Source organism: Macrotis lagotis, chromosome 1 (assembly GCF_037893015.1).
Source record: "Macrotis lagotis isolate mMagLag1 chromosome 1, bilby.v1.9.chrom.fasta, whole genome shotgun sequence".
Lineage (NCBI taxonomy): Eukaryota > Metazoa > Chordata > Mammalia > Peramelemorphia > Peramelidae > Macrotis > Macrotis lagotis.
In genome coordinates, this window is record NC_133658.1 from 241,311,675 (window position 1) to 241,332,753 (window position 21,079).

Consider the following 21,079-nt stretch of genomic DNA (forward strand, 5'->3'; position numbering starts at 1 on the left):
CCCTACCCACGTTCCCTAGCGAATTGAAATCAAGTTGAAAATGTGAGAGAAAAAAGTGCTGATTGATTATATTTCCCTGTCTGTTTTCAGGAACTAAATTATTTTTGCAGTAGGTGAGATTTTTTTTCCCTGGCATAGTGAGATTTATTCCAGCCTGGAGCTCGGGGAAGCTGTTTTCAGATCCTGCTTCTGATACACCGGACAAATCACTTAATCTCAATCTGTGTGCTGGGCAGCTAAGGATAAATTGCAGAGAAAGGGTTGTCTAGCCCTGGAAGAGAGGGTTTTCTTACATTCCCTGATCTTGCAGCATTCCGGAGACTGTAGTGATGGAATGGGTCTCGGTTCAATTCAGCACACTTTTATTTATCTAATCAGAAAGTCTTAACTCTAACAGCTCCTTAATTAAGGAGGCACCTTAATTAAGACTAAATTACCTGCAAGTGGCCAATTTGGACTTCCTCGTTTTGAGTTTCTGAAGGAGAGGAAATGACAGTTCTACACCCCCCCCTCCCGCAGTCACTTTCTGGGATGGTTTTGCAGTTTAAAAAATGTTTGAATTTGGGGGGATTTTCTTTCCCATTTAAACTTCCTGATTCTGGCACCTTAGGATGGTGAGCCCTGCTGCTTTTGTTCTACTTTTCTTCAAATAGTTATTTTGTGCTAATTCATTAAAAGGTTAAAAATTCAATTGAACACTAGTCTTCTGGCTACAGTGTTAGAGCTTAGAAAGCAGATGATATAGAGTCTGCTTTACTAGGGATTGAGTCAGCCTTTTTAAATTGGGTTTTGTTTCACCAGTTATTCCAGTCTTTCCTTTTAGAGTGGCTCTCTTGAGATCCTTTCCACCTCTGACAGTCTATGATTCCCTAATCTTTATCATTTGGAAATTGTTTCCATTTATACTAATGTTGAGGGGCCTAGCATAGAGAGTGGTATAAATAGATAAGATGTTTGTCTTGGAGTCAAGAAGATTCCAGCTTGAAACTTATTTTAGTTACTAGTTGTTTTACTGGGCAAGTTCCTTGACTAACCTTTATCAGCCTCAGTTTCTTTATCTGTAAAATAGGGGTAAAACAGTTTTTTAAATGAGATAATATATGTAAAATGCTTTGCAGATTTTGAAGTGATATATAAATTTTCACTATTATTAAAAGTGGAGAGAGGACTAATTGTGGAGTTTCGAAGACCTGGGTTCAAGTCCTGTTGCTGACACATACTGGTTAATGACCTAAGCAAGTCACTGCTCCCAGGCAGGTCTCTAAATTATAAATCGTCGATAGATTGCTAAAAATTTCCACAAATGAAATCAAATGTCTTAAGCCAAAAAGGCTTAAATTGTTATTAGAGAAAAGCATGTACAAGTATTGCACAAAATAGGAATGCAAGTATTATTTGATATTTTTCTGGGTAATATCTACATTGATGAGATCATTAATCCATTGTAATCTTATTTAAAGTTTTGAATATAGCCACAGTTTTTGACTAGTTGAAGGTTATGCCTGGAAATTTTTATTTTCCCATTGTGAATTACTTTTAATCTCTGCCTTAAACTGTCCTGAACACAAGCCTACAAATTAATCAATTTTTTACAGAGAAGAATTTGACCCCTCATTTTTAAGGGCTAATGACTTTATGACTTTTATGTAAATTTGTTGCTGAATGACTACCTAGTGAATTTGATCTGGTCAAAATTAACTTTGTAACATTGAATTTTCTTAACATTTTATCTTCTACAGAATGTGGAATGTATTATTATAATAATAGTTTAATATAGTTTCCTAATTATATGTTAAATGAATTAACATTGTTTTTATAATTTGAAGGGTTTTCCTGGCAGAATGGATATTTTTACTAGCCTAGCCCTCTTCCTTTTTTAGCCTAATGCCATTCCTTCAAGACTCCTCCTCTGCCCTCCCCCCATTTGAGATGTTTAGAAAATGATTAAAGCTTTCATTTTCAAAATATTGTATTAATTTTCAACATTATCTTCTTTTGGAATCATAGTTAGTGGAAGACTTACGTATGGATATTTTCCTAAAACTTGGAGCTATTTTGATTTGCTGGCTTATATAGAAAGTAGGACAAAGGTTAATCTCTCATTAGCAAGCAAACTGGAATGTAGGCCAAAGTTTATTGACGCTCCTGGCTATGAACTGACTTAAGTTAATTGGAAAATGGTACCGTTTTTGTTGAAAAGAACTTGTTAGTTTACTCTGTGATTTCAGTGGTTGATGTTGATTAAACATATTTTGTAGTCTGGAAATCCTCTCCCAATATCATCCCATCTACTTTTCCCCCACCTCTCAAAGCAGATTGGCTTTCTGTAGAAGACTTTTTTCCCCATTTACTCCAGAACATTTTATAAATTAAGCAGTTAAACTACTAGTTAGGAAATTGGTTTTAATTAAGAAGAAAAATATATATTTCCTGGTCAATGTAAAAGTTCTGTTTTCTTTGTCCATAGTTGTTGAGTGGCTTGGTGGAATACCTTTGAAAGTTCATTTAAAATTTAACCACATTCTAAGGCTTTTGACCAGGCATCATAGTAAAATTCATATTTAGTACTTCAGAATTTTCAGAGTGCTTTGACTTAATTACATTTCCTCAGAAGAATACAGGCTTTTTGAAATCATAGACTACTTTTGTGTCTCAAGACTGATTTATTAGCACAGTGCACATAGCTTGGGTTTAAATGTTTATAAAATGTGTTAACTGAATCCTTTGAGAGCAATAATATTAGATTCCTGGGGCAGCTGGGAGGTGTGCAGTGGGATAGAGCAGTGGCCTTTGAATCAGGAGGACTTGAGTTCAAATATGGCCTCACACATCTAATAATTACCCAGCTGTGTGACCTTGGCCAAGTCACTTAACCCCATTGCCTTGCAAAAATTAAAAAAAGATACATGATTCCCATTTGACAGATAAGGAAACTGAGGAACTGTGAAGTTAAATGGCTTGCCCAGGCTCATTCACAGCTGGGCTTCAACAGCGTTTATTTATATGAGCAATGCAAGTACCTTTTTTTGGTTAAAACTTTTTTTGTTTGATTTGTAATCATTTACTGATTGATCTGGATGTAGTCTTCTGCATTAAAGAAAAAGCTATCTTTAAATCAACCATTTAAATACTCGCTTCTGAAATATTTATGTATTCAGCAATTTTCATTTTTATGACTTTTGTAAGTAGAGTAACCTGGATTTTATTTTCTTACTGCCTTATTGACAGCAAACACTTGGATTTATTTAATTGCTTTATTGGTCCACATAACATTTGACAATTAAGAGGAACAACCTTGAAGTTATTATAACTAAAATCCACTCCACCTGTTTTGGGAAGTATAGGCCTTCATATTCACTAAGCACATCTCTCCACATTTTATGCAACTCACTGGTGTTAGTTTTAGCCTATATATAATATATATATATATATATATATATATATATATATATATATATATATATATATAAAATCTTTTTCTACCCACTCCCACAGATCATTCAAATAGGAGCCAAGATGTCCTGGCTCATTATAGTATCATTGGTAACTGATATAGTCCAACCTTCTTGGTTTAGACCTGTTAACAGTACAATCTTTCTGTGCTTGCATATCTGTAACAGCCTAATTATCCTGACCCTGAGCCCTGATAGTTGAAAGTTCTTGGCTTCTCCTGAGGGTCTCTAGTTGATATCTGGTAACTTCTCTGTGGTCCTCCTGTCTTCTTTCCCTACTACGCCATATACCTCCCCCCAACCTCCTCCCACACCAACCACACAGTCAAATCCCAGAAGATTAAATTCTTGAGGAAAATACTGAGGCTATATATATTACTGTATAGTAACAGAAATGTTCAAAGTTATTTCTAAAACTTTAGAGTTATAACTTTTAATTTGAATCAAGCCACTTCCTACTTATGCCTACCCCATCTTATTTCCTTTGCAACTTTTAACATTTTGATCATTAATGTTATAGTGAAGTCAGAACCTCTAATAATTAATTCCACAAACGTTAAATAACTGACATTTATAAAGTGTCTTAAGATTTCCAAGAACACTTGTAGTTTGATTCTTATAATGTCCCCCATGTAGGTACTATAGATGTTTTGCCCATGTCATAGATGAAAACACTGAGGCTTAGAGAGATTTTTAACTTACTCTTATAAGTAGGTTCAACGGGGCATCTTGAAAAGTCATTCCACTTTATTACACTTGAAAGACTTGTGGTAAGCACTGGGGAAGATACTAAAGATATGGATCCTGCTTTCAGAAAGGTAAAACAATTATAATGTAATATCATATGATTCAGTACTGTAAAAGACTTTTATTTTACAGAGCAGGAAAACAGACCCACATAGGTTAAGTGACTTACTCCAAAGTTGAAAAGCTAATATAGAGTAGAACTGAGTTTTCAAAACCAGTTCTGACTCCAAATCATTGATTAGCCACACTAATGAGGAACTAACACATGGTAATGATGGGCAGTGAAAAAAATATCCTGAGATGATTTCTTGAGCTACTAAATTCATGAGCTTTAGTGTATATTTACACACACACACACACACACACACACACACACACACACACACACACGATGACCAGTACAGAGTACAGCTGAATGAGATGTGAATCACAGTATGCCTAAGAGTAATTATTCTGACACTTCATCCTGAGTACCAATTCATCTACCCTTTTCCAGATTATCACCTCTCTTCTGGCTCCACTTTTCCTCCTTTCCCAAATTCCATTCATTAGTTAGGCAATTCAGCTGCCTTTCGATCTTGAATCCTTTTCTTTCTTGCCCTTTTCCTCATGTAGGCTTACACCTTACCACAATTCAACCCTGGACTGCTCTTCCTTTATGCCTATTCCCATGCCTCTTATTAGAGCTGGAGAAAGTCATAAAATTGAGCTGGCTTTAATGAGAAAAACCAAAATCTTTTGCTAAAAGTTCCTCCCTTTCTCTTTATATCATATCTCTTTAAAGTCATCATCTTTCTTTTCTTTACTCCAGTCTTTGATGAATAAGTGGCTCTTCTCATTTAAAACAATGGCTCTCTTCTTTTACCCATAATCCCATCTTCTGGTTCCTTTATTGCTATTTTTTTAAAAGATTGTCATTGTCATCAAATACCTTTCTCTTAGTCTCATTCAATCTTTTTTTACTCCTCAACACTTTGTAAATCTGGTTTCCTACTTGACTTCCAATTCAATTAGTTTTTTCCCCAAAGTTAACAGTGACTTCTTAACAGCCAAATTCAAGAGCCTTTTCCTAATCCTTATCTTTCTTAACCTCTTTGCAACATTTACATGTTTGACCACCTCTCTCTTCTCTGGATTTTTGTGATATTGTTCTGTCCTGATTCTCATCCTGCTATTTATTGCTTTTCTATCTCCTTTGTCAAATAAATCATCATTATTGTTAAATCCCTTAACTGTGGGTTAACCCCAGGTCTATCCTAGGCTTTCTCTCTAGTATACTCTAACTTGGTGACCTCATCAGTTCCAATAGGTTTAATTATCTCCATGTAGATGACTCCTATGATATCTAGCCAGCTTTTCTCTTCTCTAAGTTCTAAGCCTACATGACCAACTGTCTTTTGGTCATTTCCAACTGGATATCTCAACCTCAACATATTCAAAACTTTCAGTTCCTAAAACCACTCTTCTTTCAAACTTTTCTATTACTGTCATGAGCATCACTATCCTTCCAGTCACCCAGGTTCAAAACCTCCAAGTCTGTCATCCAATATATCCAATCTTTTTGATTAATCTTTTGCCACCTCTACATTTACTCTTCAATCTCTTTGTAACTACTTCTGATTACCTAATAATCCTTTTAGCTCCAGTCTTTTCTTATCTGAACTATTACAGTAATTGACCTCCTTCCCTTATGCTTCATCCTTCATACAACTACTGAAAGTGATTTTTCCAATAGTTCCCTATTTTCCCTGGAATGAAATATAAGCTCTTCTCTTGGGTATTTCAGCCCTTTACATCCTACCCCCCCCAATTACCTTTCCAGTCTTATACATTATACCTCATTATATTTTGTGAACAAAGTGACCACTTTTCTGTAACTAATGCTTGACATGTCATCTCCTGTCTACAATCTTCAGCATAAATTGTATTCCCCCTCAAGACTGGGAATGTCTTTTATCGCCACACCTTACAACCTCGAGTCTCTTTCTACGTTCCCCCTTTACACACACACACACACACACACCCCAAATTGATGTATCTACTTTGCATGAATAAATATACACATTTTTAAAAAGCAATTAAATAGATAAATTGTTGGCTGTGATTTTTGTTTTAGGGGGTTTTTTTTGGTTTTTTTTGGTTTTTGCAAGGCAAAATGGGGTTAAGTGGCTTGCCCAAGGCCACACAGCTAGGTAATTATTTATTAAGCGTCTGAGACCGGATTTGAGCCTAGGTACTCCTGACTCCAGGGCCGGTGCTTCATCCACTGCGCCACCTAGCCACCCCTGTGATTTTTTTTTTTAAAGAAAGAGGAAAAAAAATAAATGACCTACATCTTTGTCCTTTCCTGAGTTTGTGTTTGGATCATCCAATGTGGTGTTCTACTGTCAGAATTTTTTGTTTTGTTGTTGATTTTCAGCCTATTTTGTGACTCTTAAAATTGAGTTCTACTTATGGGGCACAGTTGGCTTTGTCCCAAACTTTTAGTTCTACAAGACTAGCTAACTTAATCAATAAAAGAATTTAGAGAGAGGGGAGCGTCAAAGATAAACCCAGGGTTTCAAACAATCAGTATTATTTTATGGGGCAATTGTCATAGAGAAATTATAAAGTCAGAAGTAATAGTATTTGGAACACATGAGCTTGATCTTGGACATGTTTGATTTACTCTGTCAATGTCTCTAAGGGAGACAAGGAAATAAAGTCTTAAAATCCGTGATGGGGTGGCTGTTCCTTTACATGAAGGAGAGGGCAACAAATGGGAGAAACTGAATCTGGAGGAGAACCACAAGAGGAGTTGTGATGAGTTTTATCTCGGGGAAGAAATTTTAAGCTTTGGATGTTGGTCTTCTCTGAGAGTGTTATACCTCATAGATAGCATCTTACCCTTGGAAAACAGGGTAGGTGAGGTCCTCAAAGTAGCAGATACCCAGAATGGTTGAGAAGGAATAGAGCCAGAGATGAGATGGCACAGCCGTTGGGAGCAGACTTGATCACAGGACACAGAATAGACCTGAGCCTCAAGATTTGGGACATGGGATAATTTCCTCACTGATTGATATGTCTAAGAATAAGACTGCAGGAAAAAGGAGAGAACTGGGAAAGATCTAAAGATAATAAAAAGGGGGGTGGCTAGGTGGTACAGTGGATAAAGCACCGGCCCTGGAGTCAGGAGTACCTGGGTTCAAATCCGGTCTCAGACACTTAATAATTACCTAGCTGTGTGGCCTTGGGCAAGCCACTTAACCCTACTTGCCTTGCAAAAAAATAAAAAGATAATAACAGAAATTGATTGGAAAGAGAACTTAATCTGTTGTTTCAGAAACTTTATATAACTTAAAAAAAATTAAAATAGGTAGCTAAATGACAAAATTTGGACTTGCATTCAGGAAGACCTGAGTTCAAATCCTACCTCCAAAACCTGGGCAAGTCACTTAAGCTCTGCAGACTCATTGTCCTCAGTGGAAAAATAAGGGGTTTAGGCTTGACCTCCCAGGTTCTTTTGAGTGGAAGGGAAGAGAAATAATGAAGAGACAAAGTAAAGAAAAGGGCTCAATTTTTAAAAAAGGATAAATCCTATGATCCAAAAAAAAGAGAAGAAAAAGAAATATTAAAAGAAAAAGACATTGGAAGAAAAGGAGAAGCACTTACTCTTTGCCAGGCGCTGTGCTAATTGATTTACAGAAGATCTCATTTGACTCTCACAACAACTTTGGGATGTAGGTGCTATTATTATTTTCATTTTACAGTTGAGAAAACTGAGGCAAATAGAGCTTAAGTGACTTGTACAGGGTCATTTGTCAGTGTCTGAGATTGGATTTGAATTCTGGTCTTCCCATCTTCAGACCCAGTCTTCTATCTACTGAAAAAATTGAAGATTTTGAACTAAATACTTGAGTGGAAAAAGAATAAGAGAATGGATTTTTTAAAACCACCTTTTGATGTATGCAGGCTATCAAAATATCCACTCAGAATTTCTCATACTAATTCTATAATTTTTGCCAGCATGTTTCCCCTGCTTTTGCCTCTTCTCATCATTCTTTGGCAACAAACAGCAGAACTCGTCTCTTTTCCTTGTCCTTCCATGTGCAGAGAAGGATGTCATACAGGAAAAGGAGAAGCATTTGAGTCAAGGAATAAAAAAGAAGGAACTGGGCAGGGGACCAATGTATGTGAGGTACCACACCACACCTAAAGAAATGGGGACCAGCATATAGCTTGACCAATTCTTCCACTCCCTCAGAAAACTCTTGGGTAAGGGACTACACCTGGTGAAAAATGAAATTTTCATAATAAGATGATACTGAGACAACTGGACCTCAGGTTTAGTCCTCCACGTATCCACTTCAAAGGGGAAAAAGCACAAACCGATAAATCAACAGGAAAGAAGGGAAGCTAGCCTCTGAACAAATATTACAAAAGTCTCTGAATAAATATTAGAAAGCAAAGGAAAATAAACACTTGAAAAAGTAGAGTCCCAATAAGTACCTTAGATATTCATTTAATAATTTAAAATTCATTTAATGAAACAGAGACTAAAGAAGGATAAATAAGCATGTACACCATGAATCAAAGAATAGTTCAAAAGAAGTAATAATTTTGAAAACAATTTATGCCCTACGTGGTTAATTTGACAAAATAGAAAAACTCAAATTGACAGCGATCTCCTCAAGAAACAAATGAGAGAACAACCAATTGGTAATACAATTACTAATAAATAAAGGTCATTCTGGAAGAAGAAAAATAAAAAAAACAATGTTGAAAAACACTAAATTTAAAAAATTAAAAGAGCACATAATTTCTTTGCAAGTAAAACATACTGCTCTCAGTGAGATTCGTAGAGACAAGTCAAGGATCATAGTTCTCCCATAAGGACAGAGGCAAATAATATGAGTACCATAATGCAAGAAAACCACTCAGGACTTCTGAACTTGGAAAACAAAGTTCCAATCAGAATAATACACAGATTGCCACCAGAAAGAAAAAAAATCCTCATGCTATAAATTCCAAGATACATAGTAGTTAGGAAGCTAACAAGGGCAGGAGTTCAAATTTAGCCTCAAACATTTGACACTTATTGTCTGTGTGTTGTTGGGCAAGTCACTTAACCCTGACTGCCTTGCACCCAGGGCTTTCTCTAGTCCTGATTCATATCTGGTCACTGGATCCAGATGATTCTGGAGGAGAAAGTGAGACTGGTGACTTAACACAGAACCCCCCCCACTCAAATCCAATTCATGTGCTTGTCATGGCATCATGTTAGTGGTCTTCTTGGAGAACAAAGGACAAACATCTCATGACATAGTAGTTGAATTCAGCAGTTCCTGTGACAAGCAACAAAATTTTCAAATGACTTGGAGAAAGACCTTCAAATATAAAGGAAAGGAAATTCAGGTTATGTGTGACAATTCTATACAGATTGCAGAAGGTAATGGAATAATATGTTCTAAAGAGCAAAGGTACTCAAGATGAAACACCAAACCACATTATTTCAGTAGATATGGAAAAAGTCTTTGACAAAGTGCAACATTCATTTATGCATTTAAAAAACCTTTCAAAGGATATTAATATCATAAAAAGTGCTTATCTGAAATCAAAAGTAAATATTATATGCAAGGGAGATGCACTAGAACCTTTCCCAGTAAATAGCAGCATATTCTCTCCACTACTACTTGATGTATCTTCGAAATTCTAGCAATAGCAATGAGAGAGTTTAAAAGAGTAAAGATAAGCAAAGAGGAGATAAAACTGTCCCTGTTTGTTGATGAAATGATAGTTTATTTAGAAAATGCTAGGGAATCAGCAAAGATACTAATTGAGATAACTAATAATCTGCATAGTTGACTACAAAATACATAGATAAAATTCAATAGCATTTCCAGAAATAGCAATCCAAGAAGCATTGATAGAAAGGGAACTTATTCCAAAATGCCCCTTAAAAAATAAAAAAAAAAGCAGCAATTTATATTACTGCAGGAATATTCATTCTTGCTATGTCATGTACATCTTCTAAAAATTTCCATACTATATAAGTTAATTTATAGGTTTAACTATCAAACAATATTTTAAAAATATTTTATTTTTTCTAATTGCATGTAAAGATAGTTTTCAATATTCAGTTTTTAGTTCCAAATTTTCCTCCCTCTCTTCTTTCCTTCCCCCCCTTCCAAAACAGCAAGCAATCTGACATAGGTTATACATATACAACTATGTTAAACATTTCCACATTAGATTGTGAAAGAAGAATTAGAAAAATGGGGGGGGGATCACAAGGAAGAAAAAAAAGTGAAAATAGTATGCTTTGATCTATATTCAGACTACATAGTTTTTTCTCTGGATGTGGATAACATCTTCACAAGTCTTTTGGAATTGTCATGTATCTTTTATTTCTGAGAAGAGTTAAGTCTGTTATAATTGGTCCTCACACAATGTTATTGTACTGTGTACAATATTCTCCAAGTTTTTCTTAATTCACTTAGCAAGAGTTCACGAAAATCTTAAGTTCAAAAATATATTTTATAGAATTCAAAATTATAAGAGAATTCTTTTGGAGAAATAAAGAATATTTATAAAATAACTCCCTATTTAATAGTTGATATGAAAACTGGAAAGCATTTTGGCAGTTGACTTAGGACCAGTATCTTACCTCATATTCTATAATAAATTCTTAATGGATACATGACTTTAATGTTAAGGATCATGCCATTAGAAAAGTACATGATGTACCTTTCACAAACTATGGGAATGAGATAAATTTTTAACCAAATAAAAGATGGAGGCAAATACAAAAGATAAAATAAATAATTTTGGTTACATGGAACTGAAAAATTACATAACAGAATTAATGTGGCTAGTATAAGACAGAAATTAGTCCAGTAGGAAAAAGCATTATAATTCTCAGATGAGAGTGTGGCAACCAAGATATTAGCAGATGCATATATAACTAAAAGGCTTTCCCTGATAGACGAAGTGGTCCAAGGATATGAACAGTTTCTAAAACAACTATAAGCTATTAACAATTTTGTGAAAAATGTTCAAAATCACAATTAGTAAGATAAATTTAAATCTAAAGAACCCAAAGGTTTTATTTCACACCTGTTAATTGGCAATGGTAATAATTTTTTTTGGCAAGGCAAAGGAGTTAAATGACTTGCCCAAGGTCACATAGCTAGGTAATTATTAAGTGTCTGAGGCCAACCCAGGTACTCCTGACTCCAGGGCCAGTGCTTTATCCACTACTCCACCTAGCTACCCCTACAGCACTTTTTTATGGTAGCAAAGAATTGAAAACAAAAAAAGTTGAAATTAGTTGGAAAATTGCTGAACAAATTGTGAAATGTGTGTGTAAGTAGAGTATGACCTTGCTATAAGAACTGAAGAATATGTTGAATACAAAGAAGCATGTAAAATTTTTTCATAATTGAATGCAGAGTGATGTAAGTAGAACCAGGAAAACAAAATGCTTAATGATTCAATGAAATGGAAAGGACAGCCATAAATCCATCAAAAGTGAATTCTGCAAATTTATAAGGAACAAACATAGCTCCAAAAAAAAAGATATGAGAGGATACCTCATCCCCCTCTCCTTTTCAAATTCATATATCTTCATACTTTTTCAATGTTCTAATTCATTTGAATTTTTTCTCTCTTATTTCTTTAAAAATTCTGTTTATTTTTGGTTTCCTGGGAGAGAAAAGGGAAGAAATACTGAGAGTAATTTTAGTGATGTAAAAAGCAAGAAATCAACAATATTTTTAATGTTTCAAAAAATTAAATGTCTTGACTTCAGGGAAACAGGCATACCAATTACATGGTTGACAAAATTATATATTGGTAAGTGCTTTTGGTGAAGAGCTTGGCAATTTGTATTAAAAATCTCAAAAATGATCATTCCCCTTAATCTAACAACTCAAGGTTTGGAAATATTATCTAAAGATAGGAAGGATAGACAATATAAAATTCATAGAAGTTTACCTGCCAAGACAAACCCAGGAACTATATGAATTCAATTATATAACATTTCATGCAAAGAGTCAGATATAAACAAATTGGAAAAAAATATTTGCTGCTCCTGGTTATCCTGAGTCAATGAAATAAAAATGACAGTCCTACCTAAATTAGTCTTCCTAATCACGTTAATCAAAGTACCAACAAATTATTTTATAGCAGTAGAAAAAATAATTCATTTGGTAGGACAAAAGGTTAGTACTATCAAGTGAATCAGTGGAGGAAAAAATAGAAAAGAAGATGGTCTTAACTGTACCAGATCACAAATTGGATTATAAAAATGGTAATCATCAAAACAGTCATGCTAAATGAAAATAGATTTTCTGAAAGAATTGTTTTTAGTGCTTTTGTAAAAATTGTAATTATTTCAATTTTAAGGTCTTATTTGAAGATTTATGCTACTTTGGTATTTGAAACTATTAAATTATTTATAGTAAAACAAATTTTATTTGAGGTACAAAATGTTTTGTTTAATTGTAGTCATATTGCTGTTTGAGATAACTTTTCACATTTCCAGGGCATCAAAATTTTTTTTGCTTTTCTGAGATATTATAGGTTGAAGACCAAACTGCTTGATATCATTTCAACAGCCACATCATAAAATTTGCCTGTGGATACAGCTTTAACCCAGATGACTTAATATAAAAATAGCTTTGATGAACTGTCTATCTGTATTGTAGCTTCTATCTTTGTACTTTTGAACTACTTTCTAACTACTATGTGTATACCCATAAGTTCTTTCCTTGAGTTTTTCAAAGGATTTCATTTTGATATTTTGTTCTCAATAGGTTATACTTGCCGGAACTTTACCAAGTCCTCTGCTGTATTAAGTAAGTTTATAACCTTGATTGAAATACTTAACATTTTAAAAATGATTTAATAATAACATTGTTTGCAAATAAAACTTCTCTTTATTTTTAGCCAGATCGCATGTCAACTATGCAGTCAAAGGAGATGTGGCAGTTGTGCGAATTAACTCCCCCAATTCAAAGGTATTTGTTGTTTAAGAATCCTTACTTTTCATCATTTGTGGTATATTTTTAAATTGTTCTGGTTTTGTATAGTGTAAAATAGAAAATAATCCATGTTCTGATAGTAATTAGACATAATGAATAGACTCTTAATCCTGAAGGTTAACCTGTGTTGGGTTTTGACAATCTGCCCAAAGAGAGAAGAGAGTCAGAAGCAGAAATCCTGTCTTTACATTCCTTCCCTCTAACTTTACTGTCAGTTTAATTTCAAGGACACTTAAGACCAACCTTCTGGTACAAGAGAGAAGAGGAAAATGAAGAAGTGGATGACTAAAAGAAATTGAAAGCAGATTAGTTACAGAAAGGTGACTTATAGTTAGAAATGTTATAGCTTTGACATAAATTATCATTTGCCTGATCAGGTTGGTTTAAATGTGCTCAAGCTCTTGTATATTTCAAAAGATGATGGTTACAAATTATAGCTTCTCCGTTAGATATTGTTTTCCCACCAACTAGAACTTCTTTCACCTCCTCCCTCTCAAACTCCAGCAAAGCATGTTACATTAGTTTAGCCTTCTATAAAGGACAGTTGATTTAATGCTTAATATTGCTGAAATTAGGTAGACTCTCAGGCAATGAAAAATACTTCTGAACTAAGACAGTTGATATATGCATTAAAGTAAAGCAATAGTTACTCTTTAGCTCTCAATTACCTACAATTTGACCTGATCTTTTTTGCCCTTAGAGTATATCTTGATTCCTGCTGCTACTTGGGCAGGTTCCTTAAATATAATCCTCAATTCCTTCTTTGGCAATTCCAATTTTTAAAGAAAAAAGAACTGATAATTTGCCTTTTAAGAAGAATGTATAGACTAAAACATTGTTTCTCTTTTTCCAAGATATTTCATTTTTAATTAAATATTGATCTTGTTAGATCTGAGCCATCTGTAATAAATATAAAGTAATAGAAATTATATTGGAATTGAAATCAAAAGATAATCTGTTAATGTAGTGGAATTTTTCACTATGGACAGATCACTTATTCTTTCTGGGCTAATTTCTTTATCTGTTAAAAAAGTGGAAATAATAATATATACCTTATCTACCTTCTGGTTGGATAATCTGAAAATATTATATAAGGATTGTCCATTTATTATCATTATTCTTATTCATTGTCATTCCTTGGCAGGTAAACACTTTAAATAAAGAGTTGCAGTCAGATTTTGTACAAGTGATGAATGAAATATGGACTAGTGATACAATCAGAAGTGCTGTCATTATCTCTGCAAAACCAGGTTGTTTTATTGCTGGTGCTGATATCAAGTAAGTATGTCATTTTAGCTAGTGAAGCTTGAAGATATGTGTGTGTGTGTGTGTGTGTGTGTGTGTGTCTTTCTATACATCTGTTTGTGTATAGGTGTTATTCTTCAAAATAAAGTGGAGGAAAAAAGCTGTTCTCTGTTAAAATAAATTTTTATTTATACCTTGATTTTATATCACACATGATTTCTTTATTCAGGACATTCCCTCCAACTCCCAGATAATTCCTTAAAACATGGAATAAAGAATACTCAAATGTGATTTAATTAATTGGGGAGTTCCCTCAAATGATACAGATTGCAATCCATCCATTCCTGTCTATCCTACATAATTCTTGCTAAATATCCTTTCTCCTGACATTGTGAGGATACTGGTAGAATATTGTAGCTGTCTTCTTATCACATCTTTCTCTTTCTACATAGCCCACTCATCTTTTCTTCCTAACATATAATTCCTTCATGATAATTTTTATTCCTGATCTTTATAGTTCCTTATTTGTCATATGTTGGGATTTGTTCACAAAACAGAAAACTAATAGATTTTAAAAGAGGGCGAGGGGAAATAGAGGGGGAAATAGTTCAGCAAAGCAAACCAACACATGACAAGTTTGTGATGAAGTGTTCTATACACTTAGTTCCCCATCTCCTCAAAGAAGTATATTCCCATGTCTATTCTTTTGACCTGTCTTTAGTCATTATCATTTCAGAGCATTTAATTTTGCTTGTTCATTTTCTTTTCATTTACATTATTGTCATAATTGTTATTGTTTTCCTGATTCTACTTATTTCACTTTCCATCAGTTCATATAAGTTTTCCCATGCTTCTCTGTGTTTCTCATATTCATTGTTTTTTTACAGCATTCCATTAAATTCATGTCAGTTTTTTTACAGAATTCCATTAAATTCGTGTACAACAACCTAGTCATCTATTGGCACTTCCTTTGTTTCTATAAAAGTACTGCTATAAATATTTTGGTATCTATGTATATTTCTGCTTTTGACATCTTTAGGATAATTGTTGGATATTAAAGGGTATTAACATTTTAAATAGTTGCTTAATATTCCAAATTAGTGGACCCATCTTTCCAAAATGTTCCAGTGTTTATTCCAATTGTTTATCATTTTGAACAAAAGAAGATTCATTACCAAATAAGTCATGGTATGATGTGGGAGTGGCATATATTAATAAAGTTAAAACCAATAGAGGAAAAAATAGTTTTATTTTTACACTATCTTGTACACTACAGCATGATCGCTGCTTGCAAGACGGCTAAGGAGGTATCACAATTATCACAAGAGGGACAACAAATGTTAGAAAAACTTGAGAAGTCTCCAAAACCTATTGTGGCTGCCATCAGTGGGTCCTGCTTGGGAGGAGGACTTGAGGTACAATTTTATATCATTGTTACTAAAACTTTATAAAACAATGAAGGGAAGGTGAGACCTACTGCCAGTATATACCTGAAGAGTAGTTTAATGGATTCAAAGAAATTTTAGCCACTTAAGAATTAAGTACTTATTCTTTAAGTATACAGGTAATGGAACAGAAATGAATGGGGAGGTAGAATCAATTGCTTGTTCAGATTTCACAGTGGTCCTGGCCTAAGCTTTCCTACTAATTCACTATGTAACATTGGATAAATTATTTAAGCCCTTTGGACCTCAGTTTTCTCATCAGTGAAATAAGGAGATTGGGTTAGATTATCTCTTAAGATCTCTATAATCTAATGAATTCTATGACTATTTATTTCATGTATAGTACTATGCTTCATTGGAGATATAGAGGTATGGCATCTGTGGCCTTAAAGAGTTAACCATTTAGTTGAAGAAACAAGCTACCCAAAGAACAGTATAAGGAAGTATATGATTAAGTAACTTGTGACCCATGGAATTAAGATGAGGGGAGAATCCACTTAGGGCTTGAGTAGAAAGGAATAATTCATGGAATAAGTAATGTTATATTTGTCTTTGAATATGGGATTTGGCTAGGTACAAAAGAATAAGGGAATTCTAGGGGGTGCTACAGCCAAGAGAAAAGCAGGAATGAGCAGGATTTGAGCAATGAGTAACCTTGCATATATAACACTTTCTAGTAGTAGATTTGAAAGCTCTATTTTAGAAAGACTTAAATACCAAGCTAAATAACCTAGACATCTATGTTGGTATATTTCTATGAGAGCCCCATCTATTCTGATTGCTGACATATCTTTTAACTTCTCTCATTCTTATATTTGAAGCTTGCCATTGCATGTCAATTCAGAATAGCAACAAAAGACAGAAAGACAATATTGGGGACCCCTGAAGTGTTACTGGGACTATTGCCTGGAGCAGGAGGCACTCAAAGGCTCCCAAAGATGGTAAGTTAAGATCTCACAAACCATAGTCATATACGATTCCTGAGAAAGAACTTGACATTACAATTAATCAGATTTCTCAGTGACTTTGGAGTGTCATTTTTTGTGTACATTATTGTAGTAGCACATTAATAACACTTTGTCTTTGGGAGTACTTTCTAACAGTGAGCATATCTGTGGCATCCTTTGTAATGATCTCTAGTGATTTTTATCCTGCTTCATATATCCAGGCCACTGTCTAATCTTGCTGAATGTTTTCCATTGGGAGTCATCATAGAGGGACCATATATTTATATCTACGAAATTTCAGTTTTACAAGTTGCTAAAAGAGAAATCTGAATTGCCATTGCCAATACTTTAGGCAGTATTTTAGATTAATTTCCAGTCTATTGATGTCATAATTCTGAAATTACATTTGTTGACTTAATATGTTTTAAATTAAGAGCTGAAAAAATTAGTTTACTCCAATTAGTGCCCCTAGAAGAACTTTAATTTTTTTTTTTGTAAGACAATGGGGTCAAGTGGCTTGCCCAAGGCCACACAGCGAGGTAATTATTAAGTGTCTGAAGCTGGATTTGAACTCAGGTACTCCTGACTCCTGAGTTGGTGCTCTATCCACGGCACCACCTAGCTGCCCCAGAACTTTAATTTTAACAACTTGCAAGAATGATATAGGTCAAATAGGAAAGTGTTGTATCCATATTGTTAGAAAAAAATTGAAATATTCTTTTTTTCCTCTTTTAATTATTTTTATTTCTGTACAAATTTTTTTATACATTACTAAAATTTTCTTGTTTAAGAGTAAACATAATACCCCCTCCCCCCAAAAATATAGACCCTCATGAGCAATAAAATAAAGAGAAAAAAATTTAAATATAATAATAATAATAATAATAATAATAATAATAATAATAATAATAATGGCAACTAGGTGGTGCCGTGGACAGAGCACCAACCCAGGAGTCAGGAGCAACCCGGGTTCAAACCCGGCCTCAGACACCCAATGAAATATTCTTTCTATTAACATTTAACTATGAAAAAAATAGTCTTCCTATCTTAGTGTAGTTCATTATTTTGTTCAAATCTAGCTTCAGCCACTAGCTGTAAGATCCTGGGCAAAATACTTAATCCTGTTTGCCTCAGTTTTCTCATTTGTAAAATGAGCTGGAGTAAGAAATGGCAAAGCACTTTAGTATCTTTGCCAAGATAATTCCAAATGGGATTATGGAGAGTCAGATAGAAACTAAAATGACTAAAGGAATAATCTTTAAAGTATGCTGCCATGTGAACCTTTGGGATGCAGCTTATATTTGAAAACAATGGATCTAAAAAATCAAGACTATAGAATTTTCTACTCTGTAAACAACATAAAATCCAGCTTGATTAAATGGCAAGCAGCAGTTTCTCTTCAGATTATAATTGTAGATATTGCTTACTGTGCTCCCTGACTTTTACTTACATGTTAGGTTGGGATTCCTGCTGCCTTTGACATGATGCTGACTGGTAGAAACATACGTGCAGATAGAGCAAAGAAAATGGGTCTGGTTGACCAGTTGGTGGACCCTCTGGGTAAGTGCTCAGAATATCCCAAAGATCTACTTTAGGTGCTTAATTGTCAGCAAGTTTAGGAATAAGCCCACTGTTAGTTTTCTCTTTCCCAGAAATCCTACAATTTATTAATAGTATGGGACCTGTAGAAGCAAGGGACTGTTAACAGGAAAACCCCATCTGGACCCCTCAGAGAATAAGACCTTTTGGAAAAGTTATTTCTCTGTTAAGGGATTTATTCCTTTTAAGTTCAGAATTTTATTATTTTAATCATTTTGGGTGAAAATCTTTCTAAAAATACATTGCATACTTCTTGACCTTCTTAAATAGAAAAAATCAGAACCTAACCCATTAGAATATCATTTATTATACTTTGCTATAATACAGTTATGTTCTCAACCCATTGAGGCTTGTGAGATTGTTTGACTACTCACTAAGTGAACCCAAATTGCTGTGCTTTAAGGGTTCTTCAAGTTGCTTTTCATTGGTTTGGAGATTCCAGTCTCATCTTGTATACTTGACAACTTTTTCAGAAATTCTTTGTAATAGAAATAGAACCAGGATTTGCCCCAAGTCTTTTGTAGTAGGTCAGATATCAGTATTTGGTAACTTTCATTATTTCAACATTAATTCATTGAGAATTTTAATTTTTAGTTTTATCATTGCTTTTCCCTTTGAATCATTCCTCCATTAAACCCTTCTTTAAAGAAAATAAAAACAAAAACACTAAACAAAACCAACTGACATGGTAACTGTGTCTCATATATAACACATTTTGTATATCAGTCTCCTGTCCGTCTACTGAGAGGAGAGTGTTTCAGTATCATTTTTCAGTGAACATTTATAAACTACCTGCAGCTTTCAGTGCACTATTTTAGGGAATACATAAAGTTGAGATAAGACAGAATCCCAGTGATTATCAAGTTTCCAGCTAAGTAGGGAGGATGAGACAAATGGAAATAACTTATAATAATGATACAATATTACATTATAAATCATTGAAAGTTGCAGCATAAAAATAAGTCTTGTGGAAAGTCATAGTTGAGTAAGGAATTGCAAATAACCACAAAGGCAAGATGATGTTGGCTTTAAAAGAATAGATAGGATTTTAACTGAAGAAGTAGAAGAGGGAGGGCATTCCAGGAATAAGGAACAGTATGAACAAAGAATGGTGGGAGAGTACAGGTACCAGAGAGTAGTCTAATTTATCTGGAGCATAGAGTATATGGAAGGGGATAAATAAATCTGGAAAGGTGAGATAAAGCCAGATTATGTAGAGTAGTGGCTATTAGTCAATTTAAGTAGTTTGAATTTTACCTGATTGATGTTAGTAGATTTGGATTCCCTTCATTTCTCTTTTGTTATAGTGTATCAGAAGTCATGTAACTTTTCTGGATCCTCTGTTAGAAATGTTTCAGTATCTCCACCTAAAAGGGTGGAAAAGGGAGATTTGATTTAAAGCAAAGAACACTGTTGGCAGATCTGATATTATTAAAAACTATCTGATGCTATGTCATATTGTCTAGATGAGTTTCTAATAAGACTGCTAAAATATTATCTGATCTTTCATTTTCTCGCTTGCACAAGTTATATTTAACTGTTACATTAATGTTTTCAGGACCAGGTTTGAAACAACCAGAAGAACGAACAATTGAATACCTAGAGGAAGTAGCAGTCACCTTTGCAAAAGGACTAGCTGATAAGAAGATCTCTGGGAAGAAGGAAAAAGGACTGGTTGATAGTAAGTATGTCTGTTAGAGAAGGCAAAGTTAGATCTTCTATCTGGACCCTGAGTGTGATTAGCTGCATTTTGGCATGGAAGAATCTATGCAGTAATAATTAGTGAAATCTTTGAGGAGTAATTTTCACTTCTACTACTAGAAAAGCAGACTTAAGGAAGGTGAAAACTTCATTTTAGAATCACATTGTATGCCTTACTCCATTTACTTTAAGTTAAGTTTAATTAATGTCAGATATAAATTGAAATGTTGCTTGAATTTTTTAAAAAAAGACAGTTATTTGAAACTACTAGTCCTATATCATTTAATAGAGGTTACAGAAAAAACACTGCAAAGTAAGTATGTTTCTTCCCAGTCAGTGTCCAAAAATATTTTTGCCTTGCAGAATTAACAGGATACGTTATGACTTTTCCATTTGTGAGGCAACTGGTCTACAAAAAAGTTGAAGAGAAGGTACAAAAACAAACCAAAGGTCTTTATCCAGCACCTCTGAAAATAATTGATGTGAGTTTCTTATCCTTTTATTCTATTCAATTTGACAAATATTTATTAAATACTTGCTATGTATTTTGAATTGACCTAGGGAAGTCTTATAAAACTCCCTATTGTAACCAGAACCAGATTAAAATGTAATTGGGAAAAGTTTAACAAATAAATAAAACTATAATACAATATAGATAGTGTTAGTTTTTGGTTTTCTAAATTAGTTTATAGCCACAGAGATCTCTTTCAATTTGAAATTGGCACTACTGATATACAAAATAGTGGGAATACAAAGCCAAAGCAATCCTTGCCATTGAGGAGCCTGTGTCCTACCAGGAAGGGAGAGAAGAGGATTACTGGTCCATCACTGGTTTTCAGATTGAATACCGCATCATAGTTTATCTAGGTATACCACAAATTGTTTGGACCTTATACTTGCAAATTGCATGTACTTGTTTG

At 34.1% G+C, this 21,079-nt stretch overlaps 1 protein-coding gene across 1 annotated transcript in view; it reads left to right on the plus strand.

The window, feature by feature from the left end:
• HADHA (hydroxyacyl-CoA dehydrogenase trifunctional multienzyme complex subunit alpha) overlaps window positions 1-21,079 on the plus strand; it is a 54,305-nt gene that overhangs the window by 615 nt on the left and 32,611 nt on the right. The window contains exons 2-9 of the mRNA XM_074209927.1: window positions 12,995-13,036; window positions 13,128-13,198; window positions 14,367-14,500; window positions 15,744-15,882; window positions 16,734-16,853; window positions 18,317-18,419; window positions 20,017-20,139; window positions 20,523-20,641. Of these exons, the coding sequence (XP_074066028.1) occupies window positions 12,995-13,036; window positions 13,128-13,198; window positions 14,367-14,500; window positions 15,744-15,882; window positions 16,734-16,853; window positions 18,317-18,419; window positions 20,017-20,139; window positions 20,523-20,641 (851 nt within the window). The remainder of the gene's footprint in view (window positions 1-12,994; window positions 13,037-13,127; window positions 13,199-14,366; window positions 14,501-15,743; window positions 15,883-16,733; window positions 16,854-18,316; window positions 18,420-20,016; window positions 20,140-20,522; window positions 20,642-21,079) is intronic.